At 39.0% G+C, this 13,853-nt stretch overlaps 1 protein-coding gene across 1 annotated transcript in view; it reads right to left on the reverse strand.

The window, feature by feature from the left end:
* The window catches only part of PUS10 (pseudouridine synthase 10), a 30,611-nt gene that overhangs the window by 3,288 nt on the left and 13,470 nt on the right, over nucleotides 1–13,853 (reverse strand). The window contains 9 exon segments of the mRNA XM_010171769.1: nucleotides 513–630; nucleotides 756–811; nucleotides 904–980; nucleotides 1,921–1,977; nucleotides 3,610–3,735; nucleotides 6,610–6,695; nucleotides 7,715–7,779; nucleotides 10,206–10,251; nucleotides 12,857–12,918. Coding sequence (XP_010170071.1) covers nucleotides 513–630; nucleotides 756–811; nucleotides 904–980; nucleotides 1,921–1,977; nucleotides 3,610–3,735; nucleotides 6,610–6,695; nucleotides 7,715–7,779; nucleotides 10,206–10,251; nucleotides 12,857–12,918 — 693 coding nt within the window.

Raw genomic sequence — 13,853 nt, forward strand, 5'->3', positions numbered from 1 at the left:
CTGACCAACACTGGGAAAAGCTGTTGTTAACACAGCCTGCTTGTTACACTGAGCACTCTGCAAGGCCTCTGTGCATTATTTTCCATAGATGTTTCAAACTCCTCATTGCTGCAGTTGTGGAAGAACAGCTTCAGGGCTTGCAGAACAAAAGACCTCCTTTGCTCCTTTCACTTACACAAAGTACTATCTAAGGTAAAGAAAGGGGTGCAGGTGCCACATCCCCTCTCCCATTCACTACTTTTTATTATTTGGTCTACTGGAAGGTCGACATTATACAGTAATTATTTGTTGTCTTGGCTAACAGCCAGCCACCTGTATTGCTAGCATGACAACGGTGAAGTAAGGAAGGGTGAGAATGGGGAAGGGAGGTATGAAAGTCCCTATAGCAAGAGGAACCCCAAACAAAACAAGAAAAAACACAGAGAAAGAGATATGTCCGTGGCTGCATGTATATAAACTCTACCAAAGGGCACCAGCACAGGTACTATATAAACTAGAAGAGCTACAGATACCTTGATATCATCTAGAAACGCAATATCTTCTTTCTGTATTGCTTTGTCTGTCCATATTAAGGCACTATAAGTCTTTGTCTTTTCCTCTTCACCTTCCTTCATACGACCAATTGCCTCTCTAAACAAAAGAAATTAATTACTCACATAACATAAGCATAATTATATAATGCTGTGAGCTAGAATGCTTGCAAAACTCCCAAAGCATGGCTTTGAAATCCCTTGCCAGCCATGATAAATACTGACCTGGTGACAAGCTGTAAATCTCGAACCTGTATTTTGTCTGAAGAGTTATTAATTGTCTGTGATATTTAAAAAAGAATCAGTTAGCAAAACTGCTCAGTTAGAGAAGAAACACATGCTTTATGAGTTCCATGAGATGCAAATGATTTACCTGCTGAAGTCCCTTCATTTCCTCAGCAGTAAAATGTATTCTACGAGGATTCACAAGCTCAATTGCAAAGGGCCTTCCTGGCAACGTGCACAGTCATAAAACATAAAAACATGTTGTTCTAAATTAATGTTTGAATTTATGCAGTAAGGTTGGAAGGTGTGAAGATTGTCTGCTGTTCTGCAAACAGGGATAGGACTTGCGGGTTTAGGGATGTAGCATCAGATGGAAGGAAAGGAACAAGGGACTTTTTTTGGCTACTAAACCCCAGTATCAGCAATAAGTGCAAATTATGGCTTCCCAGAAGACATCTTGTACAAGTCTGTGCTAATTAAAAAATAAAATAAGAAAAAAAGTTAATTAGCTTATTTTCTGTCACCTACAGCAATGCCCAGGTGCAAGATGATGTTAAATCCCTCTCCCTCAGCTAAACATCTGTTGCAATAGCTGCACTTTCTCCGCTCAGGGCCAGGGATGATCCCCAGTATAAGCCATGCCAAGAGCTACACTAAAAATCAGACAGCAACTGTAACACATCATTGTTAATTTTTACTTTCCCCTTTCTCTCCTCCTTTGGTTATAGTAGCTTCAGCGTATCAGAAAGCAACTGACCTTTATGAAAGGACTCAAGTTCAAGAAGAAAATAAGGCTCCCCCGCTCCCCAGTGCCAGTGAGGCAAAGTCACAGGACCCAACAGAAAACAAGATAGGAATCAGTCCGACAGAAAGGGCTTAAAATTAGGAAGTAAATAAAATAAAATACTCCTAACAAGCTGTGCAGTTCCATGAATTTGTGCAGCCAAGGACACGGAAAAAGGGCTCCTCATTCAGCTGGGTTTATGAAACTGTTCAGTCTTTGGGAATAACTACGTAAATATCACTAAAATGCTTCCGAGAGAAAATTTCAAAGCATGCTGAGTCACACACTTATGCGCTTAGCATTCAACAAGATCTGTCAGGATAGCTTCGGTTAACCATCTTCTTTACTTTTGTGTTTCACAAGGGATGTTCCCAGCCTTACCATTGCCTAGTGTTCTTACATCCACATCTTCTCTTCCAGAGGAAGAAAAATTAAAGCCTGGAACAGATTTGAACAAGGGAGATGAGATTTTATTTTGCATTTTTAATACTCGATAGCTTTTAAAAGGTGAAGTATTTTCTTCCTAAATTTGTTTGCAAATATACTTTGCAGAGCTATCTTTATAAAATGAAGCCTGCACTGTATTTAAACAAATCTGGAACAACTGCATTCGGTTCACAAGTTTCCTGAAGAGCATTCCTAGTTCCCTGGCTTGAATGAGGCTGCTATAACCCTGATCTATGAATAAAACAAAACTGAGCTGTCTTCCTCCAAAACACAACTTTTTATCCTAAATACACCCAATGGTTTCCAAACATTTCAGATAAATTTCTGCTAGTCACACACATCTGGAAAAAAAGAGGAAGAAAACTCAAGTCTAAACTGAAAAGTAACCTCTATGTATTTGGTTTTTTTCATCTTCCAAGCTACAAAAATATACTGTTGGGTACTCAGTTTCCTTCATCATATCCCTTCTACCTTTAAGCTTTGCCTGAAGGAGGAATGGGGGACCAAACCCTGCACTAGAGGTAACTTTGTAGCTCTATTCAGAGTCTCTGAAAAACTGATGGCTTCAAAATTTTTTCTGCAATAGAGAATATACAAATGTCCTCAGTTTTTATTATATCTGATTTCTCTGGTCATATGGACACAACAGAACCATCCTCCATGGCCATGAAGGCGTATTTTGGTCGTACTATCAGAATTTTCTCAGTTGGGAATGCTCCAGCCCCCTAATCATCCTCACAGCCCTTTGCTGGACTCGTTCTGTTATGTCCACTCCTTTCTTGTACTAGGGAGACCAGAACTGGACCCAGTACTCCAGATGTGCCTTCCCAGTGCTGAGAAAAGGGGAAGGACCAACTCCCTTGACCTACTGGCAATGGTCTTTCTATTTGTTTAGTATCTCTTCTCAACATTACTGCACACGCACTTCTGGTGGCCACCTGTGGTAATTCTGCAAGCTGAAATCGGGTGTTAGTACCTGGCCTAAAGACATGGTTTGAGGATTTTCCTACTGTTCAGACTAACATATCCATTGGGAGGAGGGAAGAAAGGAGGGGAAAGTAGCTGGTTTTTCCAAACTAATATTTAATGCGATTTTTCCTTGGGCCTTTTATGTCTCTGATTCCATGTTTAGTAGGTGACAAAAGATGAGCAGTGATTATTTCACCTGGATAATCCCTGGATAAGCATTTAGCTTGTGGAACTCTATGCACTGAAGAAAATAAGCAAGGTCAGAAGCATGAAGGGGTTGAAGGCTCGGCGGATATTATGGAATGCTGATGGTAAAAACTTTCTCATTACAAGTCATTTTATGAATTACCAACTGTTAAGAAGTATAGCTAGGCAAAAGTACTACCACATAAAACCATAATATTTGCATCATCAGATCAACTGAGGAGGTATTTTAGAAGGATAAAAGACACTGCATAAAACAAAGCAGTCATCTAATTACCCACAGATCATAGCTAAAAAAGGTTTACAAGCTTTGACTTGGAAGGATAAGAGAGGGATAAAGAAACACAGTTTTTTCCATTACACTCTGTATTAAGTGAGCAGCTACTAAGAAAAAATACTCCAGTAATGATGAAAAATAAATATGGTAAAAGAGATCTCCTACACACTTACTATCTGCTTTGAATTCTACCATTAGATGCTCCGAAATCAGTTCTTCTACTGAAGATTCCAGCTTCCGCTCCCCATCAATAATCCAGGGAGTCTGAGGTAAATTCCTTGAATATTTATTGTATCTTCCTGTAAGAAACAACTACGTTATCTGTAATAATTCTAAATCAATGGACAACAGCTCTAGTATTTCACAGCACAACACATTTAAGTTTCATCGGAGCTTTGTGAAAATAAATTTACAGGCTTCAGTTGTTTTATGGCAAGGGCGTTACAGCAACGGTAGGAAATGCATGCCACTGCGCCTACGAGAGCTGCAGTATCTGAGATGGCCAGCTTAAAGGCAGACTGTTGCTGCAGTCATACCTTCAGGTATAACCATAGACACAAAACTCTATGTAGCCTGACACAACTGAGAATGAAAACCCAGAGGCTGAAGGGCCCAGTCTGAGTCAACTTAATTCCAAATGGAAATAATTAATCTTTTTTTAATCAGATCATGGTCTTTAACCAGCCTCCCATATACCAAACTAGTGCTCTACATATGCCTGTACACCAATGTATCTGTGTCCCAAGGGAAGAAGTTCCCACACCCTCCTGTGTCAAGTAGTTCAGGTTTCAATCCAAGTTCTGCCATTGTCTGAATGTTTAACAGAAGAAACCCAAACTAAATGCTTTGGCTCATCACAAGGAAAATGTCTCAAACTAGTACAACTATCAAGAACCTTGAAAAGCTGCCATGTAAAGAGACTGCCGTCCTCTGACTGATGCCAGCCTTGTGTTATGTCACGCTGGCATGTCTCTGTGACAGGAGGACTGCTACAACCCAAGAACAAATCTGACACACATGACCAAGATGAGCTTTCTTATTGACAGGCTTTATAAGAAGTGAAAATACGCACAGAACAAGGAACTCATTCATAAAGAACAGCAAGTAACCCCCCTGGACAAACAAGTTTCAATCTGAAGCTTTGCATACAGAAAATAAAAAAAAGGAGTCCAAGGTAGCTATGCATATTATACTGTGCCTCTATCACCTCCAATTTTTCTTGGTTTTCAGTATCATATTTTCCTATTTCTAACAATGTTTTCCTCTTGCACTTTGATCTGCAGAAAAACCCACACAAACAAATGGGGAAACTGACTAGTACTGTTTCACTGGGGCAAATAATGAAAGTACTATGACTAATCACTCAGAAGTCAGCTTCACACTGCTCAATTCTCTTTCCATAAAATGGAAAAAGGAAAACGATTGTTTTTTCCTCTCAACTCCCCATTCTAATAATTTTAGCTTTTGATCTGAACAAGAGTGGGTTAAAAAAACCAGAAGTTTGACAGCTCCTCCTGAACCTTTAAAAAAAGAGGCTGGGGGGAAGCATTCGGTGAACATCAAAGACAAGGTCAGGAAGGCAATACCAACTCTCAAACTGTGCTTACAAGTTAAGATCCCACCTCACTTAAACTGCTGTAATAGCAAAATAACTACACTGTACTCAATAAATTCTTCTACTCTGGATTTAATTATTCAAAAATTAAAGACAGCATCCTGGCTGGGGTTTTTTTTGGTTTTGTTTAGAACAAGCTATAAACTATAAAATGCAAAACCAGTATTAAATCACATGCAGAAAGCTAACCCTCTTGTTTCTTTCTCCATACAGATGAATTCTGATAAAGCCATCCAACAAAACAACCTAAAATAAAGTGTATTTGGAAAAGGCTAAAAGACACTGGATATCTTGGATTCATGTCAATGTCCATCTGGCTGTCTAATCAGCAATTAAAAATAAGAAACAGGTATGTATAGAACACAACTAGCAAGCCATGAGAACATTCACTTTTGCATTTTTTCTTTTAATTTTACCTTTTCCTTTATTCAGGATTTGTACTATCCTTGTAACCACAGTATGCTGAATTAAAATTGTAGAGTTTTGGGGTTTTTTTTTTAATAATCATTTTGCATATATTTAAATAAGTGGTTGTTTATACATAGTACTGGGGGAAGGGTAGATAACTCTTGTAGGCAACTGATAAAAAGGTTGAATCATCTCAACTCAGGGACACCAAGTGTTGTTGCATTACCAGTCTCGTCCAGTATCCAGTTATTACAGATGCTATCTTGGTTTGGAAGAGGAAACCTGAAAGAGCTAAGCTTTCCAAAATGCAACCTTTATTAACTACATTAAGATTGGCAGTTTTGGCTGGAATAATATGCAGATAAATCCAGATGGTGGAAAACCTCTGAATTCAAATCAAAATCCAAGCAAGTGACAGCACTGCTGGGAGCTTATTTAGGGCAGAGTTGCCTTTCCCAAACCATATGCTTACCAGGAGGGGACATATTACAACTGCGGGATTTGCAGGGATAATAGTTTTCCGAGGAAAGAGCAAGCTTTGACAACAAGACATCCTTTGTTTCATAAACTGCTTCTGTATAAGCCCCCTTAATGAGCAGGGGCACAAAGTAAGTTGTTTTAAATCTTCACATCACCTTATTAAGCTGTCTCTACAAGACAGAATTCTTCCATCTCTCAAAGTAAAAGAAAAATAGTGGCCAGGAAAAGCAGGATCCTCCTAAATATCCAGAAGGGAGTTGTGGTGCACAGCGGGAGCAGCCAGTGACATGCTCCCCTCCTGCAGCTCCTGCCATGGGACCCCTACCTTGGCCCTGAAACAGCTGTCTACAGCTCACACTCCTCTCCAACCATAGTCCACAACATGCTATCTCCAAGTTTATATTCACAATGTAAGAGCGGGGAAATAGTTTTGATTTTAGCACATTGATCCATAATTTCTAACTTTTAACAAAATCATGTTTTCAGCAAAGGCAAACATAATTTCTTCCCCTTACAAAAAAGTCCACTCTTGGATAGATCTAGATTTGTTTCTTTGCTCCTTATACTTAATTACTGGAATCACCAAATAGCAATAATCTTCTGGGTCTCGTGGCAGTATTATAAAGTTATGCTTAAGACAACACAGCAGCAAATAAATGAATCACTTTACCAGCCACAAAAACTGCACCATTATTGCACTGAATTTCCAGAGCAATGCAGAGGTTCTTTGGTGAACTTGGGGGACATGGAAAATGCCTGTATAAAAGAAGATTAAAAAATACTAGTAATAGCAGAACATGATGGAGCACCACCATAGCAATAATGGCATGAAAGATGACAACTTTAGTTACACAAAACACAGCTACAGTATAAAGTCAGTGTTTGTATTAAAAGCTGGAATACCAAGAAATGAATAAACATTAAGCAAATCAAGAACACTGCATTGCAAATACTTTTATCAATCTGTCATTGAATATTATTGAAGTAAAACACTCCAAGGTGTGCTAATACAACGTACCACATTGTAGTATCTTCAGCATCTATTACTAAATCTTTGCTGGGAAACAAAGAAAAAAGCTGTGGAGACTTAGTGCAATAAGGCACAGTGAACTACAGAAAAGTGTCTACTGATGTCTTCCCACTGCTTACGATTTTTACCACATTACAGCACTCAGTGTTTTCATAAAACTCAACTCCTAACATTTTGGAAACATGGGAAAAAGGCTTTATTGTAAAGAGAAGCTTGCCTTACAAACCATAAGGATCAAAATACAGAAGGAAGTTCCATGACGTCTAAATCTCTCTGTGGTTTTGGGGATGTCCATAAAGATTTTTGAATGTAAATGATTGGCAATACTACAACAAACTATTTTCACTTCTAACCCTTCTAAATCCCATGCCAGTCCAGAGATCTGCAGTGACGTACTGATGAAAGCACAGAGCAGAACTGCAGCTCTCTGACCCACCATTTCTCCTCTGTGCTGCTCCTGAGATCATCAACCAATGAAGCACTTTTACTAATAGGAAAAAACCCATCATTTGTGTCACATCCAGTTTTCCATCCTCTGTGGCTTAATCCAATCATTTTAAAATTACTCCTTAAATAAAAGATCTGGAATGATATTTTTTTACCAGAATAATAGAAAATATAACACATTTTAACCAGTAAACAAGCAGAATTTAAACAACCACTACTTACCCACCTAATATTTTCCTCCCCATCCTAATTCTACACAAAAGCACAATACTAAGAACTAGTTTCGGTATATACTTACTTGAGAAAATCCTCTTCTTTTATCTTCTCCAGAGCTTTTATAACCGCCATTCTAGTGAAAACAGACTGCACAGTGAAATACAAAAATGAGTCAAGAAGAGAAACTAAGAAAGGATATGCCTAAATAAGAAAAAAAACCCCTAAAACATATACACCATACACTCCTCACAATATAGTTTTTTTCACTTGTGTTTTGTGTTTTCTTACACCTAAAAGCAACTCTATATCAGCAAGAACTCACTGTGATCTTAACCCTAACTTTAATAGAGCAACAAAGAGCAACAGGTAATTTTGCCAAAATCTGTTCAAGTAACTTTATTGACAACATGAAAGCAATACAACTAGTACAGCTGACAGATTGCAGCATAACAGTTATTTTGTTGTAGAACTAAGATTGGCCCCTTTGTTTCTAGAAGACAGGTACAAACAGTAGTATATGTTTTCTCACTCTGTTTTTACACAGAAAAAAAACAAACAAGTGCCACTGACTTTCACCAGGTTGAAAGTTACTGTCACGCTTCCAAATAAACTTACTCCAGCTCCTTAGAATATTCAACTGCTACGCTTGCCCTTTGGTTAGCTGAGAGAAATGCTAAGCACATCTTATTACAGATGATATACAAAAGTGTGCAAAAGCAAGAAAAAAAGTAGTGGTTGGGTGCTCAGGTCCAATCTACAAAACAGATTAAAATCGGAATCCTAAGTCCATGAACAGAAACCTAAACCAGCTTCCCTGTTTTCAAGAGTTAAGTATACCTAAGCCCCAACTTTTATCTCAGTGACCATAGGCAGCTAGCTCTGAAAATAATACTGTTGAGTAGATATCTGTCTATGAAGTCCAAAAGTTCATTCATAGTCAGAGGTAAGGGCTCGGCAATTCCTGAACTGTGGAAAGCAAGCAACTTCAGTCTCTTGAGCTGCATTAATTCACAAGGATGAATTGATGGTAAAAGTAGTAATGATAGTAGTACAATAGTGTCGGGAGCCAACACTACCATCCTCTATGCATAGCCAGGTGCTGCTGTTGATAACTCAAGTGATGCTGAGGCAGAAAACACAGAATTTAGGTTCCTAGAACAGGAGAAACAAGTGTGGTAACAGGTGAGGTGGAATCCTACTTTAGGAAGGCTGAGGACAGTAGAAGGTCTCCAAATGAGCCTCCTAATCAAAGCATGGTCAGCTATGACCATATCGCGCAGAGTTTTATCTAGTCAGGTCTTGAAATCCTCCAAGGATGGAGCCTGCACACCCTCTCAGCCTCTCCTCCTAGGGCATGTGCTCCAGCCCCGTGACTGTCTGCTGAATTTCCAATTTAATGATGTCCTTTTTGCCAACTGTATTGGGGAATTGGAAAAAAAACAGTGAAAAATACTGGTCACTGTTTGGGACAATTTGCTCTAACACAGAATTCCTGGATGCCTTCAGGAAAACTGCTCTTTCTCTTTCTAAGCATAAACTAGAGATAATAGTATTTTCCTTCCTCACAGAACAGTCTGTTTTCACTAGCTTCAAGCATAGCTTTTTTGTAAGGATGAACCTCTGACAGCTCGTCAGAGTTGGTATTTTTTCCTTTAGATTCTCCTACATCTTGTTGCCTGTGTGGTTTTAACAGCCAGGCCCTGCTGGCTTAACTCCTTATGAGGGATTTCCCCACTTTTACAGGAAAGCAACACAGCAAGCAGTGAGTTATAAGAATACAATCCTGCTAAAAAAAGACTTGCATTTATTGGTCAGGTGGAGCAGAGCAGGCAGAATTCCTGGGTCAGACTGCCTCTGCCAAACGTCGGTAGACTCTTCACCAGAAAGAATGAAAGGCCTTGCCCAGACTTCTGATAGGAGTTACTTGTTCTCCCTGTGATCATACCAACTGTCCTACTTATATCAGTTTCCCTCCAACTGTTTTTTTATTCTTACATGTCCTCTTAACTGTCAATGATTGTGTGTGTGCTCAGGGCCTGCAACAAGTGGCAAGGTCCCTTTTATTTCCTTCCCCGCCTCCAGAGGTAGACAGGATAAAACCACCCTGCATGTATTGTGTCTTTCATTCAGATCAGAGGACATGAAAACTGTAGTGTGATCATTTCTCTTTTGGCTGCAGAGTCTCATCTTCACAACGTGACTTATCTGAACTCTTTCACCCACAGAGAGCTTGAGGATCATCTTTTATGCTACTTTTAATGCATGACAATCAAATTCCTAGATCTTAAATGAGGTATTTAGGGAGAACATACCTAAAATTATGGCCTTTAGACAGTATGGAAAATGAACAACCTAAAGAAAAGCACCAAGCTCTCAAGTTTTCCTCAGCAGAGAAATGTTAAGTGAATAAAAGAGACAACTTTATTTTCAGACAATTGAAAACTAGAGAGATTTTTGATGAAGGAAAACCAGACATTAAACACTGACTGAATACCCAGATAAGTTCTTCGTTGTAGCTACTGCTGTGAAATTCTAAATGGCAGAAAAGAAACACAACATTGATGAGGTCCTACCTGTTTGTTCTTTGCTGGTTTGAAACAGTCTGGACAGGCTGAGGCTCTAAAGACAGAAATGAAAATTAGCTGCTACTCTTACAGAAAAAGAAATAAACAGACAGACTTAAGCATAGCATGTACATGGTCTTCGTACCACTATGTCTAGTATCTCCCTTCCACCCACCGCTTAGCACAGAGCAGATATTTTACCATTAACTTTACCCTAAACGACAAATGGCAGAATTGTGTGTGTTACCTGATCTAGAGAGAAATCCTGGACAAAGCTGTGTAAGCCTCTTTTGCTCTAACCAACACAAATGTGTCTCAGCTTTGAAATGGGATGGAAAAGCACACAATAAATTTAGCTTTCAGTCCTTTACAAGCTTTCTCAATAAAGTAATGATTAATGTTTAAGTTCTGTGGAAGATTTCCTAACATCTCAAAATCTTTACTTGATGTTCTTAGACAATGCACACTGCAAACTAGAGATTCAAATTGCTGCTGCTGGATAGGAAAATTCATTTTACTACAGAAAAAGTAACCCCAGGTGGTCGATACCATTTGTGCTTTGCCTCTTCAAAAGGAAACTATTGGTTGTTTCAGTAAAGTGAAAGCCAAGTCAGTGAAACACTTTTCTGAGTACTGTAGAGGAAGTTGCTGTTCCTATTAGTGGATTTCTATGTATGCAGTTACAGATGATTTCTAGCCTACAACACAATATATAATTTATTGCTGGTGCTTTTCAATGCCTCTGTGACTAGTTTAGACTATAAGGAAGCAGATCTGACATTTTGCTGTTTCTATACAAGGAACTTGCCTGGCCAGTTTGTGATACAAAGCATCACAACTTCCCTCTTCCAGAATTTAAATTTTACCTTACTTTTAAACATAGATCTGCAAATATAAACTAACAAGAGCCAATTCAATCTTCCATGTCAAACCAAGGGTCATTTTAGCACACCTGCCTACACATAATTGTGTCAGAACAGCTTGAGAGATGAGAAATTGCAGATGCCATACTTGGAAATCCCACCCAAAAGCATACCTGCAGGACTCAGGAAATAAAAAAGGACCTAACTGCAGGCTGAGATAAGGTCATTACCAAAATTGTGACGATTGTCAAATTTACCATACTTACAGCGAAACCAAACCATTGCCCCAGAATACACCCAGAGCCATCCATTCACATATGCAGAATGCTTTGACGCCTGAGAAACTGCTATGTAATTAAATTAGGTAATATGCTGTCACTTCAGAAAAATGTCTAAACCCTTAATTGCTCTTTAAGTTTGCTACAAAGAGAAGCCAAATAAAGGGACATTGTCAAGCCACATGGAATAAACCTCAGTAGTTGGAATGTGGAACGGAATTTCTTTACAGCTTTCACCTCTACAGCCATTCCACTTGGAGCACTAACATTGGCACCATAAGATGCTTGGCATCAACATTTTTGAAGTATCACAAAAAGGATAGAAGGATGAGCTGAAAACAAGAACTGCCAGGTTTCAGAGGAAGGAAGGGCACTACAGGAAACAAGAACCAATCAAATAAAGCTAAATAAATAAGAACAAAAGGGTGCAGGACCCAGAAACTTTTGAGTTTTTACAGGACTGTAAGTACCACTATCTTTAGCATTGTATTTTAGCCCTACTACTTTCTCCGCCCTTCTGCCCAGTCTCCAGGAAGCTGGACAGGAAAGAAGTTGCAAATGCTGGTAATCAATTCCTCCTAATACCACGTATGTCCCCAAGCATGCACTCCCTCACCTCCCACCCCAAGACGGGATGAAGGATGCAGGTGTTGAAAAGCAAGAAGGTGGCAGATTGGGCATTCAAATAAAGAGCACAGATTGCCAGAAGGGCAAAATCAGGGAAATAGCCAAAGGCTGCAAAGGAAATCTGTAGTCTCAAGAGATGAAGTCACTGTGCAACACAGAAGTCAAAAATTCTATGCTGAGCCTCTTTCTATGCTAAGATTTAACTCGCAGTGGGAGCACAAGTGATGAAACTGAGTGAAACTTTAAGTTTTCCAGGAAGCATCAGCAAACAGGAAGAGTGAACATAATTATCCAGAATAAACTACTGCTAGATTTTCAGAAATCAGATTAAATGGTAGCTAAATTCACAGAAATATTTTGCTTCTTTGTGTACAGCAGATGCTCTATTGGACCAAGCCAAAAACTTTCAGTAGTGGCCAGGGAACTTCTGTTTGTTTTAATCGACCAGCTAAATTGGATCAACTCACTTCTAAGCCTTCCCTCCCATCCACAACTCCTACAAGAGCAGGAAAACCTATGCACAACCTCAAAAGATTCCTCCACTTGCCACTATGTGGTTTGAATTTACTTTTTAATAAATTCACTGAAATAAATTATTGAAGACGGTAATGACTTTGAAAAGGGCTGAAATTGAACAATTTACCTGAACGTTCTCCTTCCAGTTCAAAACAAAATTCCAGATTATTTTCTTTATTGGCTTTAAAGCATAGAATTACCCAGACCCAGATGGCATAACTTTAAGCTCTGCAAATCTGTCTGAATACGAGGAAGTTTTGACGCAGGCCCTATTCTAGTTTATAAACACTGCATATTCTCATCTGTAGCAAATCCAAACCAACAATGTTGCACAATATTTAGATAAAGATCTTTTGTTATTTATATAAAAACTTACAGGAAATGGCACTCCTCGTCTGTTTCTGGGTGAGCAAAGACCACGCTAACTTCAAACAAACTCTAAATTAAAAAAAAAAAAAAAAAAAAAAAAGAAAGAAGGAAGGTAATACTTTGTTAAACAAACAGGGAGGATATTCTCAAGTATCCTTATTGGATTCCTAATAGGAAAACAGTAAAGAGGTAGTAAAAAAAGAAAGTAACCCATTTATTATACAAATCAACTGAAGACATTAAAATGTGTGCCACAATAGCATTTGCATTTCTGAAGTAACCAAAGATGATCTGAGAGCACTTCAAAAACCTGAGTGACCTACACATCATAGATACCAGCCCCATTTTGCACAGGGGGAACTGAGTCAGAGACAGGGTATGCTCAAAGCCTATTACGGTCACTAAACTTAACAAACCTTCTGGGAGAGCAGCGCATAGCGGGGAATAAAGATAAAAACCCTGTAGTAGTCACCACTGTAAAATTTTGTCAGGGGTTTCGTTTGCAATGACTGGATGGCCTTGGGGCAAAGAAAGGCAACATGTCCTAGTGGATTGACAGCTAGACCAGAAACTCTAGTGTAATCTCAATTCTACCCCCAATTCCCTCTTTGGCCTTGGGCAAACAACACTCATTACTTCTGTTATTCAGATACCAGAATACCTCAAGAGGGCTGTTGCAAAGACTGGCTAATATTCAAGTGCCTTGTAGATAAAGACAAGTAACTTTCATGGTAGAATGACATCTGAAGTAGCTCAGTGCCTAAGTGTTGCAGAGCTTTTGCTACCTTGGTATGCAAGAAGTTTGGGGTTTTTTTGGATCATCTTCAGGGTAACTGGGTGTTTCATCATTAAGACAAAAAGGATGTTTTCAATTAGCACCCTTGAGAAAAGACAATCTGTAATTATTATGGAAGCTGACAAACCAACATACAGACTAAGTCTAGTCCTGAGGTCAGTCCTATTGCTGATGACAAGTAAAAACTGCAGACTGCCTTGTCCTCAGC

The sequence above is a fragment of the Antrostomus carolinensis genome, unplaced genomic scaffold, assembly GCF_000700745.2.
Source record: "Antrostomus carolinensis isolate BGI_N321 unplaced genomic scaffold, ASM70074v2 scaffold20537, whole genome shotgun sequence".
In the NCBI taxonomy this organism is placed as follows: domain Eukaryota; kingdom Metazoa; phylum Chordata; class Aves; order Caprimulgiformes; family Caprimulgidae; genus Antrostomus; species Antrostomus carolinensis.